Here is a 19,881-nt window from a genome sequence, read left to right on the forward strand (position 1 = left end):
ATCAGTGCTAAATTATTTCGGAGTTATAATATGACTCCCTACCAGAAAGTGGTCCTTGTTGATTGGTTGCAATGGATAGGGAATATCGTGATTCTTTGTTCAAGGTTGACCTATACCTGTGCTGATAGATTCAGGCAGGCTTCTTCATCTGATGACCCTCTCTCTCTTGCTTGTGTCCAGTTTCTACTGGTTTTATTGACATCAGTTGCTTTGAATTAATGTGGTAGTAGTGATGGTAAACTACAGGGGAGAAATGTGGGTTTTTATGATTAAGGACTTTACCCTTTGCTTACAACTTTTGTCTTTTAATGCCAGAAAGTAGAGTTTATTTCTCTATCAAGGTTTTATCCCTGACATTTTTATTTTTATTTTTTATTTTTGGCTGGTTTAAAGCAGTTTGGCAAATAAACACACAAAACAGTTACCAGGCTGCCCCAGGATTCTCCACTGTTCACCTGGCGTGAACCTGGTTTCTTGTCCTAGGCAATGGCTGTTTACCAGATGTTTCTTAACATGAATTTCAAACCCCTCTGCTTGCTGCCCACTTGAGTGTGCCACCAACTGGTGCAAGGGGATGGAAGAGGAATGTGCATAATGAGTGAGAACGCAGGCATCTATACACACTCTACACATGTTCTATATAATATATGCACACACTTGTAAAAATCTCATGAATAGAAACTCAGTTACTACAAAGTCCAAGCTGCATTTAATGGTCCGTCAAGTCAATTTGCAGAACTTTTCCACATTCCCATGACGCTGTATTAAAGAGTCTGGGTAAGAAACAGTCCAGTTTGCTCAGACAAGCTTGGCAGTGAGAGATGGTGTCTCTGTAAATGGGGATGAATTAGCTGTCCCTATGCTTTGCTTGGGACCTGGTAGCTCCAGAACCCCTATGTAGAGTAGGACAGGCTGCTGAGATGTCCACTTTGGAAAGGGGCTTAGTCCCCATCAGAGAGCTGGTGTTTGGCAGAGTCTTCTTTCTTCTTAAAGCTCACTCCATGCCATGGTACTGGTGTGTGGCTTCTAATCTTTATTTCTCCTGCCAGATTAGAGAGGGAATCTTAACTATGTGTGGGTTTCTTTTATCAGCTGCCTATGAGAGCTGTTTCTCTGTAGCCCCTGAACTGTTGTAAACTGCCTTACAGATTTGTTTTTTCATTGCTACTCTTACCCTGTACTCTCTCATACAGAAATGTAGATACCCCTGTGAGGATCTAGGTATCTAATCAGTATATTATTAGCATCCTTTCCTAAAGGGCTTTATTTCTTTCATTTATAAATGGCCCCTTTGCTCTAGTAGGACAAGGGAATAGAGTTTTCGTGGGATCACTCTTCTCTTTTCTCTATCATATCCTATATCCTTACCAATCTGTTGGGAAAGAGGCATGTACGGGAATCTTGCAGCCTTAAAACTTACCACTTACGCTTCAAATTAGTGAGGATACAGAATGAAAAAAAATGACTTCATCAGGGTGGAAAGTTTCTTTTTGCCCCTCTCCACCCCCTCAATCATTACATTGTCTAAACTCTGCCTACCTAGTAAATCAAGTCTTAAGCATTCTCTAATTAAAAGTGATATTTAATTGGTCTTTTAATTCTCACTCTCTTTTAGATAGTCCAAAGATGGTTAGGTCATCATGAAGCTCACTCACTCTAGTTTTCTGAGGGTAGTCTAAGGTAATTTTGAAGAAGGGGAGAGCGAGGTATGGACTTAGCCTTGCAGGTCATCCTTGCTAAGTTGGGAATGGGTCATCCTCTCCAAAGACTGGAGTTAGGTTTTCATTCTGTATCTTGATGATCCTTAAATTTTGTTTTTCATTTCTGTAGTCAGATGCCCTGGATGCAGCTAGAGGGTGATTCCCTGTACATATCCCAGGCTAATTTCATCCTGGCCTATCAGTTCCGCCCAGATGGTGCCAGCTTGAACCGTCGGCCCCTGGGAGTCTTTGCTGGGCATGATGAGGACGTTTGCCACTTTGTGTTGGCCAACTCACATATTATCAGTGCAGGAGGGTAAGTGCTACAGGTTTCTCTATCTACCCTCTTAGGATTTTTCAGGGACCATCTGCCTGTTTCTGAGTTTTTTTTTTTTTTTTTTTTTTTTTATCCTTACCCGAGGACATTTTTCCATTTTTTACTCAGATAGAGCAGGAAGGAGAGAGGAAGAGAGAGAAACATCGATGTGAAAGGGACACATCGAGTGGCCGCCACCCACATGACCCAACCAGGGCCAGGGACAAACTGCAGCCAAGGTACATGCCCTTAGCGGGAACCGAACCCGGGTCTCTGTGGACTGCAGGCTGACGCTCTAACCGCTGAGCCAAACCGGCCAGGGCTGTTTCTGACTTTTTTGTCTCAGCTCCAAAAGGATGAGGAGGGAGACTAGAAGAAGGAGTATAGTCTGTCCCTCCCCTCCCCCATTTAAAGCATAGAGATTTACTGAAGGCACCTAATAGGGTTAGCTGGGGAAGGAAAACAAGAAGAGCCTTTAATGAAAAGTGAAGGTGGTCTTGATACTCTCAAGGAGGGGGGGGGGGAGATTTGTTTTGTCTCTCAGCTCTGTTCAGCCCCAAGTATACTGAAGAAGTAAAGGTTATTGGACTGAATTGCCTAAAGCTTAGCAAATTTGGATGTCATCGGAGTCTTAGGCTGTTTCTGTAGACGTGTTCTCTTCTTACAGAGATAATAATTGGTTGTTGGGGATGGGCTCCTTATTTCTCTCCTAGAGATGGGAAGATTGGTGTTCATAAGATTCACAGCACCTTCACTGTCAAGTATTCGGCTCATGAACAGGAGGTGAACTGTGTGGATTGCAAAGGGGGCATCGTTGTGAGTGGCTCCAGGGACAGGACAGCCAAGGTGAGATGGTCACTCTGTTACATACAGTTATCCCCCCCGTCTATAGGGAGTGGGGTGGGAGAGGGTGGATAGGGCCTCAGTCTCGGGATTGGCTGAGAGCAGTGGGTAAGGGCGGGGGAAATAACACAATAAAGGACTCACTTATGTGCCTGTGGCATGCAGCTTGCCATGCCAGGTTGTATCCTTGCCAGCTGGCCTGAGAAAGGAGTGGACAGTGGCTGGGAAGCTTGCCATTCATTTGAAATGTGGCGTGAACTCAAAAACAGAGGGCCTGGCCAGCTTTTCCTCCCTGAGCTGAATTTCCTCAAGTTTGTGGGTTGAGTTCTGACCCCAGTATTTTATTTTAAAATCTTCCTCTTTTTACTTGCTTTCTGTTTAGGGAGGTTAATTTTTCACCACCTTATTTGTAAGCAATCAGGCTGATAATTAAAATGTTTTTTTTTACTGCTTCTCTGGAGAGTGATGAGGTCAGTAAGCAGTAGAAAGAGGACAAGAAAAGGGTGTTATTTGTTGCATCATTGTCAAATTGCCTGGTCTACAGTCAGACATCTGCCAAGACCTAAAAGAATGTCACTGATATGTAGTTAGTGTGACCCCTGCTTTGTGGACTCAGCTCATCCACTTTTGGGTCAAATAGGCTCCTACCCATGAGATAGAGAACTTTCTCCATTCCTGTGTCTAGCAACCCTAGGCAGGGTCCACACATGCCTGGTCCTTTGGGGCTGCGGGGGGAACTTTGCTGACAGTTCACCTGATGATGCAGGAGGTCTGATAGTATCTTGCCTGTCTATTTCCCAGCATCTGAAACTTTGTGGTGTTAACAGGAGCAAAAGACTTGTTCGTGTCAGCAAACAGGCCTCTAAGACACATAGGGAGAGAAGACTCAGGAGAGGGAAGTTTCAGTCTTTACTCACTGACTTTTCTAACTCTGTATACCCTCTGGTGACTACTCCTTCATGGAAAAATGGAACTGAATTTCCTATCACCTGCTTCCCATTCTTCCACCCTATACTTCATATTTCTGATTGGTTATTGTCTTTGTATATTTCCTTGCAAAGAGACTGGCCTTAAGTTGCTGTACTGCTTAGAAGTCAATTTGCATAGAAATTTTTTGTGGCACATGTGACCTAGATCATCCCGTCTCATCATGGCATGTTCTTGTCATAGCTTCAAGCTTCCCCTGGCTCTTCTTTTTCAGTGACATCCCTTTCTTCTATCCTGTTCTCTGCTCTGATACCCTGAGCAGTATAAAACTAAGCTTTGTGACCAGACGTAGCAATTCAAGGTTATGGACTGCTTACAGTCAAAGAATGATAGCAGTTTTATCTGGGACACTGGGTTAGTGTCATGTTTTAAGTACCAACTCAGCCCTACATAGTGACTTAGTTTTTTTAAAAAGTATCGAAATAGGTAATATTTAATTCTAAAATTGTCTTTACAGTGTATTCTGTTCCTTTTGAGGATTTCTTTTAGGTCAGTGACAGAATTCTCCTTCCTCGTTCTTCAACTTCAGAAAGCTAGTCAACTGTTTGGGCCTTCCCAGTGATGTCCAGGCTAGCTCATCTTTTCTGGCTTTCTGGATGCTACTTCCGTTTCTTCCTTTCAGTTGCTGTCTTTGCATCTCGCCACCTTTGTCTTTCTGGTCCATTTTGACATTACCCACAGTTAGTTTTTTTTTTGTGTGTGTGGTACTTGCCCCTAGCGGGCACCGAACCTGGGACTCTGGTCCGCAGGCCAATGCTCAACTGCTGAGCCTAACTGGCCAGGGCACCCACAGTTAGTCTTTTTTTTTTTTATCCTCACCTGAGGACATTTTTTTCCATTTTTTGTTCAGATAGAGTGGGAGGGAGAGAGAGAGAGAGAGAGAGAAACATCAGCGTGAAAGGGACACATCAAGTGGCTGCCACCCGCACGACCAACCAGGGCCGGAACAAACTGCAACCGAGGTATGCGCCCCTAGTGGGAACCGAACCTGGGTCTCTCTGGACCACAGGCCAGTGCTCTAACCGCTGAGCCAAACCAGCCAGGGCACACAATTAGTCTTTTGTAACTGACTCTCCATTTTCTTTTGGTGGCATTTTCAATTCTACAGCTGCTTCTTCAGACTTCTAATGCACCTGAACCTACATAAGAACTATCATGTTTGTCTGTAAATATCTATAGCCTGTTTTGAGGGAGTTCCCCCAAATATGTACTGCATCTCAGGAAAGAGGTTTTTTTTTTTTACTAGAGTAAAGGAAACTAAAACATTAAAAAAAAGTTTTTATTTTATTTTATTTTTTTAGAGAGAGAGGAGGGGAGAAAGAAACATCAATGTGAAAGAGCTACATCGATGGGCTGCCTCCTGCATGCCCCCTAATGGGGATCAAGCCTGCAACCCAGGCATATGCCCTGACTGGGAATTGAACTGGGACCTCTTATTCCATGGGAGGTAGCTCAATCCAATGAGCCACACCAGCCAGCTGGGTCAAAACATTTTCTTTGTAGGACTGCTGAGCAAGGGACTGCCCAGAGAGCCCTCTTCCTTCCCCTCCCCCAACCCTAGTTTCCAGTTTTCTGTGACTTAGCTTGTGTTGCTTCTCTGGGCTATAGTGGGGCCAGCCTCACCCTCAGATGTGACAGGATGATTGCTTATGTTCTTTGTGGGCCTAGACTGGTACTGACCATCCTTTCATTTCTTCCTTTTTCTCTGTTCTTTCATTCATTTCTGGTATGTGTCTATACAAGACACCGGGGCTCTTGAAAGGGGAGGAAGATACAGCCTCTCCCCTTAAGGCAATAGTTCTCAACCTTCCTAATGCTGCAACCCTTTAATACAGTTCCTCATGTTGTGGTGACCCCCAACCATAAAATTATTTTCGTTGCTATTTCATAACTGTAGTTTTGCTACTGTTATGTTTTAGGCGACCCCTGTGAAAGGGTTATTCAACCCCCAGGTTGAGAACCGCTGCTTTAAGGGGAGCTGAGACCTGTGCACTAGGAAGGTGATTAGAAGTGGCCAAAAACTGAAGTGTAAAGCTGTAGAGAAAGGGCCAGAAAATTGAGAGGGTGGAGGGATCACATCTGGCTTGGAAGGGGAGACTATGAAAAGGGAACATTTGAACTTTTTTTTTCTTTTAGTTATTTCTCAATGCATAGGTTTGCTTGTTTGATTTGTAATGATATAATAGACAGTAACCAGGCACTGTGTTAAGCACTATACATTTATTTATTTTCTTATTTTATCTTTTAGGGTCATTTCTGCTACATAATTATGCTTATAATATATTTTAGATATCCAATGTACACTACTGTATCTAGTTTATTTTATAAGGTTTTCCATTACTATTATAAATTATTTGTTAGTGTCATATTTAATGGCTTCACAATGGACTTACCATAATTTATTCACTGTTTTTCCTACTGGTGGATATTTATATCTAGTTTTTTCCCTGCAGTATTAAGAACCACCATTATTGATGCCTAATATCTACCAAATACTGTGCTACTGGGCTGGATAATTTATACATTATCTTCACTTTTCCATACTGCAACCCTGAAAGATAGTTATTATATCCTATTTTACACATGAGGAAACTGAGGCTAAGAAGTTATGAAACATCCATAAGATCAGACATAATAATTAACAACTAGTGTTCAACCAAGATTTGTCTGATTCCAAAGCCCATGCATGACCTTTCTTCTACCACAGGCTGCTGCAGGGAATAGTTTTATCATTTAGGCCTGCCTGCCTGTCTGCCTCCCTCCCTCCCTCCCTCCCTTCCTTCCTTTAATCCTCATTCCAGGATATTTTTTCCATTGATTTTTAGAGAGTGGAAGGGAGGGAGGAAGAGGGGAAAGAGAGAGAAAGAGAAAGAAACATCTATGTGAAAGAGACACATCAGTTGGTTGCCTTCTGCACACACCCTGACTGGGGCCAGAGATTGAACCTGCAACCAAGGTATGTGCTCTTGACTGGAATATAACCTGCGACCCTTAGGTGTACTTGGCCTGATGCTGTAACCACTGAGAAACACCAGCCAGGGTTAGGATTTTCTTAGGATAGAGTCTCAGCAATAGAATTACTGAGTCAAAGCCTTGGTCATTTTGAAGGTCTTGATACATACAGCCACTTGCTTTTTAAAAGGACTGTATCAATGTCCATTCCCACTGTTATATCTTCTCCAGGGATGGGTCTTTTTTGGATTTGGCCACTGAGGATGAAGACATGATCAGCATACTCATGTTTCGGTGCTGCTGGGGCAGGTCAGGAGGGCTGCATTCCCAGGATGATGCTCAGAATTCACAGTGTGCTGCCTGAGCCACTTCTGGAGACCAGGAACCTTGTTCTGTGGTTTGCATAAACTAGGAATCCACCAGCCCATTCCCTGGAGGGTACTAGTGAAATCAGGCCTAGGCTTTCCCCATAGATTTTGTAATGAGAGTCCTTAGTATCTTCTCATCACCCATGCAAGAACATGCCTTCTAGGGGGTTTGTATCAGGGAAAATGCAGACATCTCTTCCATCCTTGGCTGGCTAAAGAGGACACTAGAAGTGCATCTAATTACTACCGAAGTGGCCTGACTACGGATCTAGAAGCGTAAGCCAGAATCATGGCACTCTAAGAAATTTGTGGTATTTACCTTTGTTTTCTGCCCTTTGTTCAGGATCTTGTTCAGGATCTTCTTGTTAAATTTATTTTCTTTTCATATGTTGAGAAAAGTAACTCATACCTTTCCCTCATCATGCACACAAAATCTAAAACACTTTCTCCTTTTATAGGGAAGAGGAATCATATGACTCTAAGGAGGCAGGACCACTCCCACTCCATTACCTACCCCTTAAACTCAAGGAATGTTTTCTGAAAGTTCTTCCATCTAAGGTCCTAACTGACTTGTGTGTTTCCCTTATAGCACTGCAGGGACCTTGAGAGGTCATTGATCCATCTGGCTGCCTCAGGATCCCTCCTTGGCTGCTGTCTGGGGACAGCTCTGTATATTTGAGGTTTCCTTTCTGTTTAGTTAGGGGCTTAGTTCCTTGTGTGTGTCATCTGGGATAGGGTGAGGTAGGGGGCCCTTGTGCTTAATGGGAGATTTCTAAATGCCCTGACTGCTGAGAGGGCTCTGTGAGTGTTGATTAGAGTTAAGCCCAGAGTGGCTGCTAATGTACATTCCTGACTGATAGGGACCAGATAATGTGCTCCAAGCAATATTTTTAACTTGTAGGAGATATGGAAGCTTAAAAGAGTTAAGCTTTTCTGCTACTTTTGGTGACACTAGGTGCTAAATTCCGTGCTGACATGAATAGCATTGGATCCTGGGCACTATCAACAAACAAACAACAACACACTACCTTCCTACCTTGAAATCTCTCTTCTTCTTCCATTCTTTCCTTCTCTTGTATCTTTCTTTTTACTCCTTTCCCTAGTTCTACTCTAATTCTATCTCTGTCCTCCCATACTGTGCCTTGATCTTCCTCCCTCCTTCTCCCTCCCCAAAGTAAAATCTTGGTGAGAGATAGGAGAAAGGAAAATCCACAAACATGGGGAGATTGCTAAGAGAGGCAAGCCCCATCTACTCACTTGTCTCAGTCAAGTCTCAGCTGAGGAATGCGGAATTTCTGATTCCCTGGTATAAAATTGGCTGGGAAGTAAGACCTGTCGGGTGGAAGTAAGAAAGGTTGGTTAGGAGTGAGAGCCAGGGTCTATTTGGGTGGTAGGCTGTCCAGAAGCCAGAGAGGCCCCTCTGCTGATACCCTGAGCTCTGTATACAGGACAGAAAGTATTCTCCATTCCCAGCCCCACCTCCCTGCCCTAGGACAGTCACCCCACCTGGTGCATCTTTCCTTCACCTCCATCCCCATCCCAGGCAATGCCAACGAGAGCATCTTCTTTCCTGTTTTCAGGTATGGTCTTTGTCCTCAGGCCGACTTGGACAGTGCTTACACACCATCCAGACTGAAGACCGAGTCTGGTCCATTGCCATCAGCCCATTACTGAGGTAAGGTAGACATTTTTGGATATGGTTTTGTCCTGTATAATAATGCTTTTATTTTACAAGGTCAGGTGGGCTAGAAAATCTTCTACATGTATACTCTAGGTTGCTTTGAGTTATTCTCCTAGAGATTTTAGAAATCCCCCAGAGACTTAAGGTCTGAAGCTCACTTCATATATGCATGGGGTTGAGATATATATTCTGGGAGCCAACTTCCTGAGCATCCAGCCTAGGAATGTGACGGAAAATATATTATGTTAGAATGTAACTGAGTCCAGCTGTTACAAGAGTGTCCCTTCTGGCCCTGGTTGATTTGGTTCAGTGGTTGGAGCATCAGCCTGTGGTTTGAAGAGACCTGGGTTCGGTTCCCGATAAGGGCACGTACCTTGGTTGCAGTTTGTCCCTGGCCCTGGTTGGGTCATGTGGGAGGCAGCCACTCGATGTGTCCTTTTCATGTCGATGTTTCTCTCTCTCTCCACCTCTCTCTCCCTCCCACTCTATCTAAACAAAAAAATGGAAAAATGTCCTCGGGTGAGGATAAAAACAAAACAAAACAAAACAAAAATAAAAACAAGAGTGTCCTTTCCGGAACAGATGCTTTTTCAGATTGTTACTAAAGCAGAGGCCTCTTAGCACCCCCGGGAGGTGACAGCACCAGCTAAACTTTTCTCACAACTTACATCAGAGGTTTGTTCCCCTTGGAAAATGTCTTCTGGAGTATCCCTTACAGGGTTGAGTCATCAGACTAGACTTGGGGCCTGTGTACCATTGGGTCCTCATCCAAAGATGTGTATGTGAAGTAGATGCATTGACCATTGTAGAAGTGCCAAATCTTTTATGATGGCTTTACCCTACCCTTTGGAGTGACTAGGATTTCTGTAGCTTTATCTATCAATAAATGAGCTGTGCATCCTGACTTCTGTTTTCTAGGCTCTCTTGTACTAAGGCAGAGCCTCTCTCCTCCTCAGCAGGGTACATTGATGCCCTCTCCTGCACCTGCTCCATCACAGTGTTTACCTAGGGTCTTCCCCACTTCCTTTACCCTTCACTCTCCATTCCAAATGATCAATAGGAAAGCTGTAGGGCTGCCACCCTCCAACACTGGGTTTGAGTCAGTCATTTGTTTTATGAGAGAGTCAGTGCCCCCCTTTGCTCAGCCCCCTTCCCTTTTTCTCTTCACCCCATGGAGCTTGCGCCCCCCCGCCCCCTTCTACAACTCCCTTTCAAATTTTTTTCTTCCTAAAGAATTAGAGCCGATTAGCCACGTCATTAATTCTTCAATTTGACGGCTGATATAGCAGGACCTGAAACACATTGCTGACCCCAGAGAATGGAGACCCCGTTCCTTAGCATATTGACGATGGGAGAAGTTAATTAAAATTCCACAGAGCGGAGGTGTCGGCTAACCTATAAACCTGTCGCTGTTCAGAACAAATCATTCTAGCAATCCTAGGAAAAAGGAAAGGAAAGACCAACAGGGAGTAGAGAGACCTAAGTGTGTGGGAGCGGAGGGTGGAAAATGGAGCCATCGAGCTTTGTCCCCTCTTCAGTTCCTTCCTAGTGCTGCCCCTTTTTAAGCCAGTTATGTGGGCTTTGGGGTCTGTGGGCTGAATATGTGTAAGGATTGGAAGAAGGGGGGACAGCCTGTGGAAGATGACAGGTGGGCTGGTGACTTTGTCTTAGTGGTTACCTGTAGATTTCTGCTGGCTTCAGGAGTAGGGTAGGGTGGGGTGGGGTTGGTGGTAGGGCGAGTTCTTTAGGGCTGGAGATGGTCCACATGCTTCCTGCTCATGGGTTTAAGCCAAAGAATACAGACAGGCTCTCCCAGCACCCTCACCCATATTCCTTTGCTCTAGCTACCTCTTCTGGAGTGTGTTAGGCTACCTGTTAATGACAACTGTTGAAGATGGTGCCAGTAAGAGGTTGATAGAGTCTGCCCTCACTATTAAGTTTCAGTTTTGATTACAATTAACTGGGTTTGAGGTTTTTTTGGCTATAATTTGGAGATTGACTTTGAGGAAAGACCTAGATTTCTATTACTGTACTGCTTATATGACTGCTACTACTACTAGCAGCAAACATTTATTAGTCATTAGCTCTATGCCAGACCCTCTGCTATGTCCTTGATGTGCCTCATCTTGGGTGAAAACCTGGGTCTTGTGTTTTCTTTACATTTTCCTTCAGAGTCTTCTTGTCCTCTTGGTGTACTTTCTTGGCCCTGGGATGAGTCTTTCACTCAGAGTTGGCTGGCTGTTCAACTCACCCACAGTTATTTAAAATGACCTTCTCCTCAACTCCACAGATGGTATCTTAGACTCTTTAAAAATAGCTTGCATTTAGGATTCTGTCATTACAGTAGATGACCAGGGTATATGTTGGTGTTATCTCTGCTTCTTTTTCTCTTATCTACAAATATACTGGGGTAGCGACCTTTTCATCTTATTATGAGAGCAATTTCTTCTCTCCGTGTCCATGAAGTTGAACCTTTCAATAAACTCATCCATTTATCCCAGTCTCGGAGACTCTGCCTCTCAGCTTTGGGGACTATTCTGGAAGACTGAAATTCTGCTTTACCACCAGCCAACAGAGTAGCCTTAAGTAAGTCATTCCCTTCTCTGAGCCTCAGTTTTCTCATCTATTAAATATAAATACTATTTCCTTTATAGACCTTTCCAGATTATTATGAAGATGACCTGAAGTAGTGAATAAGAAAATATTCTGCAAAGCTGAAAGGGCTATAATATGATGCCAACCAGAATCTCTCCTCTCTGGGATAGCACTTGTATAGTGGCTTTACCTGCTCTCACAGCTCCACCCTTGCCAGGGGCTTTGGCTGGTCCTGGTGGAGTTACACTGCTCTTTTGCAGTCTTCTTGAGGTGGGGACTCAGCAGGAATATCTCTTTCCTCTCCTTTTCCTCCTATAGTGTTCCTGCCCTTGATGGCTTCCTTCTGTTCCCCTCCCTGCCACCTTCCCTGTTGAATATAGTCATCAGTGTCACTAATGTGATGAGACTCTGAACCCCTCATGAAGAACATGGGAGGGGAACATGGGGAGCAGCTATCCTCTAGGGCAGATACTCCTGGTTTACCTGGACAGTTAGGAGACCTGGCACATCCCTTCTCTTAATTAATCTCTTTATTCTATTTAAAACAGTATGTCTGAGTTATTTATCATATTTATCTGATGCTGGGGCTTTTCTGTCTTCTTTCTTTATGTGTGTTTTAGATACTTGGGGCATGAAACATGAAACCTCAAGCACTAGGCTTATTTTGAGGTGCTCATGACTAGAAGAAAGCTGGTATTTTTTCCCATGTCTAAATGTCGTCTTTTCTTCCTTCCATGACCTGGAGTTCTCGATTCGTAAACAGTCATGGAAGATGATATTTAACACCAGTTATGTGCTAAGAGCTGTGTTTAGGTACTCAAAAAACACAGAAGGAAAACTAGTAGTCTCCACAGCAGGATAGCAGAAAAGGACCTTTTACTCTACCCTCTTACTCATCTTCTTGCTCTTATAGCAATAATCTTGTTTTTAAAATTCATGACTTTATAGAGGAAGCCCTCCTCTTGTAGAGGAGGCTCAGTGAAAGAAGTGTCAGTGAGTGAAAGAAGAGTGGGTGGAAATGGAACAGAAGTGAGATGCTGGAGGCATGCCTGGGGTGTAAGGGCATGCGTCTGAGTGTATTTGTGGGACTGAGTACATTCAGTCCAGGTGGTCTCAGAGATATAACCTCCTGAGGTCACACTGGATTCTGAGCACTTTTCTATGAGTAACACGGAAAAACAGAGTTTTAAAAATGTGAACTATGTTTTGTTGCCATTTAAAATTATTTCCAGCTGGATAAAGTTAGTAAATACTCAAGGGTGAGGAAATGCAGAACTGTTAAAGACTTAATTTCATTTCCTTCTACTTTCCATCTTTTCCTTTCTTTCTCTCTTTCTTCCTTTCTCCCTGTGCACTGACTGAAAACTTGCTATGAGGCAGCTCCCTCAAAGATCCTATTCAGTGGTGGGGACAAGATGGGTACATAACTGTAATGGTTGCCAGACGATATTAAGTGCCTGAAACTAGGCTGACTTTGATTGTGGGGAAAGAGGGGTGCCATTCCTAGCAGAGGGAGAAATCCAGGCTTACAGACATTCAATCTAGGGCACATGTGGGATGGGGCAGAAGAGGCAGCAGTTGGTGCCAAGGTCTCTGGCCTGTTGCATGCCCTGTGGACTGAGGGAGAACCACGAGGCAGGCCCTAGATCATTGCCATGTTTTCACCACTAGTATCTTGGCTAGTAGCTGTGACCCTTGAAGGGCTCTGTAGAGACTGGGGAACATTCTCGTCTCCTGGAGGCTAGAGCTGAGATAGAGAGAGGTGGTGGAAGGAAGTGTGTGGCCGAGGCCTGGGCTCACGCAGGTAGTTGTAAATGCTTGCCGCAGTTCAGCAGTGTGGATGCTCACAGATTTTCAGTTTGCAGGACCCACTCACTCTAAGTCAGCTGTGGGGGTCCTGGCGGCGAAATAAATATGTAGACCTACTTGCCTTGGTTGCCTGGGAGAGAAAGAGAGAGGAGCCCACAAATGCCATATTTCTTGCCCTTCAAGAAAAAGGAGGTGCCCAACAGAATCCTTTCTCCATCTCCAAACAATGCTTGCTATCGTGTGAGTGAGTGTGGTCAGGAAGGTTTCCCAGGACACTTGGGTTTTAATCCCTTCTTTCTTGTTTCTATCATTAGGGAAATATATGAGTGGTATAGGTGTAGAAACATGACTTAGCTGTGTTATTAAATATACAATATAATTTTGTGTTACTTTGCTCACTGTGGTGGCCTGTTTGTTTTTTGGCGGATTAGTCCAAGTCTGCATGAAATGTACCGATTCAAATTCGTAAAGTGAGTTGCGGCCTCTGGGGGGTTTTGATGGAGCAGCTGCCCCTTCTTGCTTCATTTTTCCCAGAGGTGAGGGAGAGTCTGGAAGGAAAGCAGGCACTGTGTACTGTTTGGTAAGGGGGTGGGTTTCTTGGGAGAGCAGGGTGTTTGTTCCAGTGGCTACAGGGTTCACTGTGTGTTGTGTGTGGGGTAGATGCATATTCACTAGCCTGCTGAAATGCACCTTTCTTTAGTGAAAGGTAATTGCATCTGGAGTTTTCCCTGACAGAGAGGTTTGAAAGATTGGAAAAAGAAGCAGCCAGCGTTCAGTTTGGATTCTTTTGGTTCCTAGTGGTTCAGCAACCCTTTGGCTGTCAGCTTCATAACTCACTCAGTGCTTTAGGAGAAGACGAATCAAAACTAATGGTTGTACCTCTGAGTTTTGCTTTTTCTGGTTGGCAATGGAAAGCTGGGTCTTGAAGAGGATCCTTAACCTTGATAACCTGAAAAAATATTCTGATGGTTGACTTTGTCATGTTTCACATTGTGATTGGTTCTCCTGAAGGCTCCTTCCCAGAGTTGGGGCAAGAGGGAAGCTTCCTCTGGGGCCTGTTTGGGGAAGGGAGACCTTCCTAAGACAAGAGGAGGCTCAGTGTTCCCCTTTGCCAGGCTGTAGAACACACAGGACGGAGCTTCCTGCATGTGGTGCCCCCAGATGAGAGAGTCAACACACAAAGGCACCATGGAGGGGCCAGAGGCTGGCATAGCCGGAAGGGGAGGCATGACACCTAGAAAAAGAAGGAAGCTCTGGGTAATGCTAGCTGGACCCCTTAGTCCAACCTGACATGACCAAAAATTGGAAAAGGATCAGTGTGGCGATACAGTTGGATCAGAGTCTGGTCCTGCTGAATCTCAGGGCAGTGCCCGCCACCCTAGAGTTCATTGCCTGTGCTAAGCCAAGCCTCTCCGGTGGGTATATCCATCATTAGCAAGGACGAAATGCCACAGGGACAGGGGTGGGTTTCATTTCCTCAAGACTCTGGATTTCTGCCACTAGCCAGGCCAGGATGGGCACAGGGAGGCTCATGTGCTGAGCTGCTGGCCTGAGACCAGCCACTCAGCCAGCCCTGGCTGGCCCAGAACCCATTTGTGGGAGCAACTCCTTCCCTGGCCAGCAAGGTTGGCTCAGTTGTCAAGAGCTGACTTAAGTAAAATACCACAAATAGAAACAGAGGCTACTGCATAAGGCTGGAGACAGAGTCCATGCATGGAGACCCTGTCCCTGCCAGCAGGGATACATTTCCACTCTGTCTCAGCGTTTCAGTTCTTTCTTTCTCTGTCTCTTGTCTCTGTCTTTCTCCCACCTGCCGCCCTTCCCCAGTTTATCTTTCTCTCTCCAGATACTTAAACATTATTATGTGCTAGACCCTGGGGAAACAGCAGTGAACTAGACAGCATAGTCTGATGGAGAGACAGACCAGTTAAATGGGTAATCTGTGTGCTGAGTTCTCAGATGGGGGAACAGAGCACACTGGAGGGATCAGAATCTTCTTTCTCTTCTTCATACTGCCTGCACCTTCCGGCTCCAGTCCCCGCCTGCACCGCTGTTTCTTCTCTTCTCGCATCAGGAAGAGAGAGAGAAGGTAATTTTCCTGCTGCAGCTATGGATGACTTTTCTGGGTTGTGTGTGCAATGTGCCTGTGTTTTTCCACCTTTGATCACTGTTCTGCCGACAGATAATTTAGCAATCACATCCCAAGGTGGAAGCATGGAGTTAATGTTAAAATTAGTTGTTGTTTTTTTTTTTTTACTCTTTAAACTTTAGTGGGTGATGAGGCAGAGAGGGAGGCGGGAGGGTGAAGGGGAGCCATAAATTCTGTGGCTGGTGTAGCTGTTCTCTGAGCAGCCGGGAAGCCTCTGATGTCTCCACAGCACTTTCATTAACATTTAAATTAAGGGTTTGTTTTCCAGTCTGTTTTATAGGCAGGGACCTTTCATGGCCTGTCACATGCGTGTCCCCCCCCCCCTTTTTTCCAAGCAAGTGTGTAATTGTAGCCACTGCTCTATCCTAACTCTGGGTTGCAGCTGGAGTTCAAAGGGAATTCCTGGAGATGGAGCTCTGGAGGTACAAGGTGTAACAGTCAGGATGTGGGTGTTCCTCCTCAAATGATGGCACTGTGTAGGAGCTCTTTCTCCTCTTATCTGACTTGTGCTTTTCTTTGCTCTTTTAAGGGACACACACTTCAATCTGACTCTGACCCCTCCCCACCTTTCTTTCCCTGGGGCCATGCGGCATGTGGGAAAGGGTGCATCCATGAGTGGTTTCTCTTTATATCACAGGTTAGGGCCTGGGATAGATTCTTCTAAGATACAGATCTTCATGCTTATCTTCCTCCTTTTTATTTATTTATTTTTCTGAGCCTCAAGAATACTTCCTCCTACTCAGAGAAGCAACAATATAAAAGAGATTACCATCTGAGAAGAATTTACAATATAATAGGACTCTTCGGTCCTATAAAGTGCCTTTTAGAATAGACAGACATGTGTGCACACACCAGAGTTGTCAGCTCTGAGTGAAATGGCATACTGATTTAGGCGATCTTTGAGGAAACCATTTCCCAGGTCTTGGCATTCACAGGAAGCTCTCCTACACCTCACAGAATGAATTTGTTTCTAAGCTCCCTTTACACTAGCATATCTGGCAGCATTTGTGGAAGGGTTGCAGTTGAAAAGATATTCCTGCTCTGGTCTCTCTGCTTCTCTTTAGCATCCCGTTGTTCTGTAGATGATGAGAATGTGCACTAAACCACTCACAAAGCATCTCGTTAGTTCATAACCTCTGCGGGTTTAGTTCACCCATTTTTGGTGTTGAGCTGGCTTTCTTCTCTAGACAGTAATGAGAGGGGCGTTGGGCCTTTTTCTCTTTTTGTTCAGAGGCTGAGAATTTTCTTTCTCTTGGAACCTTGACTTCACTTTTTGAGTCACGACATCTTTCTTTTTCCCTTCACTAATTCACTCAAACAGTTTCTGACTTATCTGCAGGATTGAAGATGGCTGAGTATCTTGCCCTCTTATTCCAGGTAACCTAGTCAACAGGTGGACACCCTCATGCCCTGGAGTCCTGCCCAAGGGGAGTGAGGGAGGAGCCAGGGTGACCCCTGTGCAGGTGCTGCTGGGCTCAGATTGCAGCCTGGTGTCCAGGCCCTGCCTAGTGGTGATTAATCTGGCACACGGGCCGGCAGAGGCCCAGCCAGGGCAGCTTTGGTCCCTCACTGTGAAGACCTTTGGCTCGGAGACTGAACTGATCTCTGTTGCCTGCTTCGGCTTAAGTTTGATCTGTCAAGGCTAAAGAGGAACCTGATGGTGGGGCGGAAACTTCTAGTCCTGTCTGACTTATGGCACCGATCCGTTCCAGTGGCTCTGTCATGATAATACTCATATATTTAAGAAGATTTCCCCACCTGTTAGCTATAACACTCAGATCAGTCAAAGGAGGGATCTTCATGAAATATCTGGGTTTTTAGTTTCTTGAGCCATGGAGCTTACTCTTGTAAGTAGACTGGGGGTTGGTATGGGCCTGAGTGGAAAAGGCAATGGTGGGGGTGTGGCTGGATCAGTAGCATTAATGTATGTTTGTGTATTGGGGGTCATGTCAGAGGTGGAGGGATTGCCCCATCCTCCTGCAATTAGAGGGGGGGCTCTGGCAATTTGGGGCAAATTTCAGTATTTTAGTTTGGAGTCTAATCTTAAATTTCTTGTTTTCTTTTTAATTTCAAGCCAAATTTTTTGAAAATTTGCTTCCTACTTTTCATCGGTCAGAGTCCTTGTCCTTGGATCTCCAGATGACAATTCATAGTGTCAGCTATATTTTTTTTGTTCTCCAAGTTCAGGACAGTCACACATGGCTCTACTTGGTCATGGGCTTAAGACCTAAGAACAGGAATTCTGCTGCCCATGACCATTTCCCTGTATCAGTGAGTCTCAGTAAGTGTCTTTATTATAGTAGTTCCATTTGAGGGGTTAGGAGATTGGAACCCAAGAGCTGGAACATTATCCTCACACCATCAAGAAAGAGAATAGACATCCATGTATACCACCAATAGAATATGTCGACACCATTGATATGGCAAACTGGCTGTAAAGATGCTATGAATCATAAAGGTCTGTGTTGATTCTGAATTCTGCGTTGACTAGAGTTTTTATGTATAATGACCATAGAGGTACATTTATGCCTCAGCAAGCCAACAAATGTATTTGGCTCTTTGTTCAGACCAGTATTAGAAGATCTCTGGCTTTATGAATTGGACAGCTGCTAATCCTTGTGCCTCTCCAGCAGTTACTTCTTCTAGCAGTAATAGGACTCTTGAAGTTTCAGATTGTGAACTTTGGGGGGGCAGGGATTTTATTTGCCATCTTTTGTAAAAGTTACATGCCTGTGTGCTACAGATGAAACCCCTGTGCCTCTGGGGTGCCCTATTAAGCTGGCTACCCAAGATTCTTGCTGTTTTTCTTGCTGCAACTGGTTCTTGCTCCTCTCAGGCCAGGGCATTTTCACAGGGGGTAGTTTATAACATGATCTGACAGACAGGTTTGACTTGGGCACAAGTTGCTGGCAAGGGAGGGAGATGTGGAGAGAGGAGGGAAGGGTGTATGTGCATACAGAAGCCATGGTAATTGCAAAGTGAATATTAGTCCAAGAGCTGCTGGCCCAGGAAATTGTTTTGTACAGAAGCTTTCCTTTTTCATAGTTTGCAATGCAAATTTAAACCATGGATGGGGAACAAAAAAGTATAGGAGGGGCAGGAGGAGTGCCATTTGGGATGTGATAACATTCAAAATCTTCTAGTGTCTTAATTTGCAAATGGGAATTTCATGTAATGAGAGAGAACCTGTTATGTGATTAGAATAATTATAAATCATATTTTCCTGTGATAACCCCCCCATACACAGACTCACTCACGCACGCACTCACTCACTCACTCACTCACTCTTTTTCCATGTTCTTGTGTCCAGACTTCTCTCTAGTCCTGCTCAGCTTACCATGCTGTTTCCTCCTTTGCTCCTTCCTACAGCAAAGCCATAATCCAGCTTCTGGAACAATGGCCATGTGGTCATGGTATAGTATTTTGATTTTCACAGCAGGCTGGAAAGAGCAGCCCCATCTAAGGTCAGTACACTTTAGAAAATGTGCACACTTGCCCTGGGAGCTGGAGCCACTGTGTACAGGCTGAAGAGCATGCATGTTGAGGCAGGAGCTTGCCTGCTTTTATAGACAGCATTAAAGGCAAGGCTCTTCATCTTATGCTTTCTCTGATCCTCTTTACACTGTGGGTAGGCTTGATGAAACAGAATATGGGGCCAGCAGGCCTTTTTCCTTTCTTGATTCCCCATGCTTCATCTACCCCATCTAGAGAAATGTGGCTTTCTACTTCTGGTGGTGCTGGAGGTGGGGATAGGTAGGGAATGGACACCACTTTTATTATGGTGGCATAGTAAGGGGTCAGGTGAGAAGCTTCAGACCGGCTTCTTTCTTGGAGCTGAACTAGACAGAAAGACACAAAGGTTAGAATAGAAGGAAGAGCTTTTTAAGAAAAAATGTGCCTTAGTAGTAGAGACCCCATACAGCTGTGGGGGCTGCATCTCATCCTTTATGTGTGGCTCTGTTGCACATGTGATATGCACCAGCTGAACAGATGGGGAAGGAAAGGCTGAGATGTTTGGAGTAAATGGAAATGAACCCCTGTCTGGCGGGGCCACCATGAGTGTCTTTCCCTCCCTTCTTCATTGATTGGGGAATTTTGAAAGCGAGATTATCTTGAGTTCCCCAGGTCATTGCTATGGTGCTTGGTCAAAACTCTGGATTCTCAGGAGCACAATCTCCCTATTGCATGCTGTCCAGATTTAATCAGCAATCACCTAGCACATGCTCCTCACCCTGAACTTACTGCAGCTGCAGGGACTGAGGAGATGGTATGGCTCAGAGCACATGACCCACTGTGTCTCTTTCTGCTGAGAACACGACTCATAGAGGATATTTCTCTTTCTCCAGTTATTTTCTGCCTCGTTGCAGCTATAGCATTAGCTGTCCTGCTCAAGCCTGGGCCTCTTTTCCTCTTGGGTCTGAATGGAGGGAGACCAAGTGAGTGACTGGAGTGAGGTCCTATGGTAAATGACCTAAGAGAAA

General features: G+C 44.8%; 1 protein-coding gene and 1 long non-coding RNA gene across 4 annotated transcripts in view; both read left to right on the forward strand.

Annotated features, from left to right (window-relative positions):
• Positions 1–19,881, forward strand: part of FBXW4 (F-box and WD repeat domain containing 4) — an 82,808-nt gene that overhangs the window by 16,447 nt on the left and 46,480 nt on the right. For all 3 annotated transcript variants that reach the window (XM_036264928.1, XM_036264931.1, XM_036264930.1), the window contains exons 3-5: positions 1,831–2,016; positions 2,730–2,862; positions 8,747–8,841. In XM_036264928.1, the coding sequence (XP_036120821.1) occupies positions 1,831–2,016; positions 2,730–2,862; positions 8,747–8,841 (414 nt within the window). The remainder of the gene's footprint in view (positions 1–1,830; positions 2,017–2,729; positions 2,863–8,746; positions 8,842–19,881) is intronic.
• LOC118632148 lies at positions 16,738–18,886 on the forward strand. The gene is made up of 3 exons (XR_004959972.1): positions 16,738–16,777; positions 17,475–17,681; positions 18,770–18,886. It is a non-coding gene; the product is annotated as an uncharacterized LOC118632148 (long non-coding RNA).

The sequence above is a fragment of the Molossus molossus genome, unplaced genomic scaffold (genome assembly GCF_014108415.1).
Source record: "Molossus molossus isolate mMolMol1 unplaced genomic scaffold, mMolMol1.p scaffold_m16_p_17, whole genome shotgun sequence".
NCBI classification, from domain to species: Eukaryota; Metazoa; Chordata; class Mammalia; order Chiroptera; family Molossidae; genus Molossus; species Molossus molossus.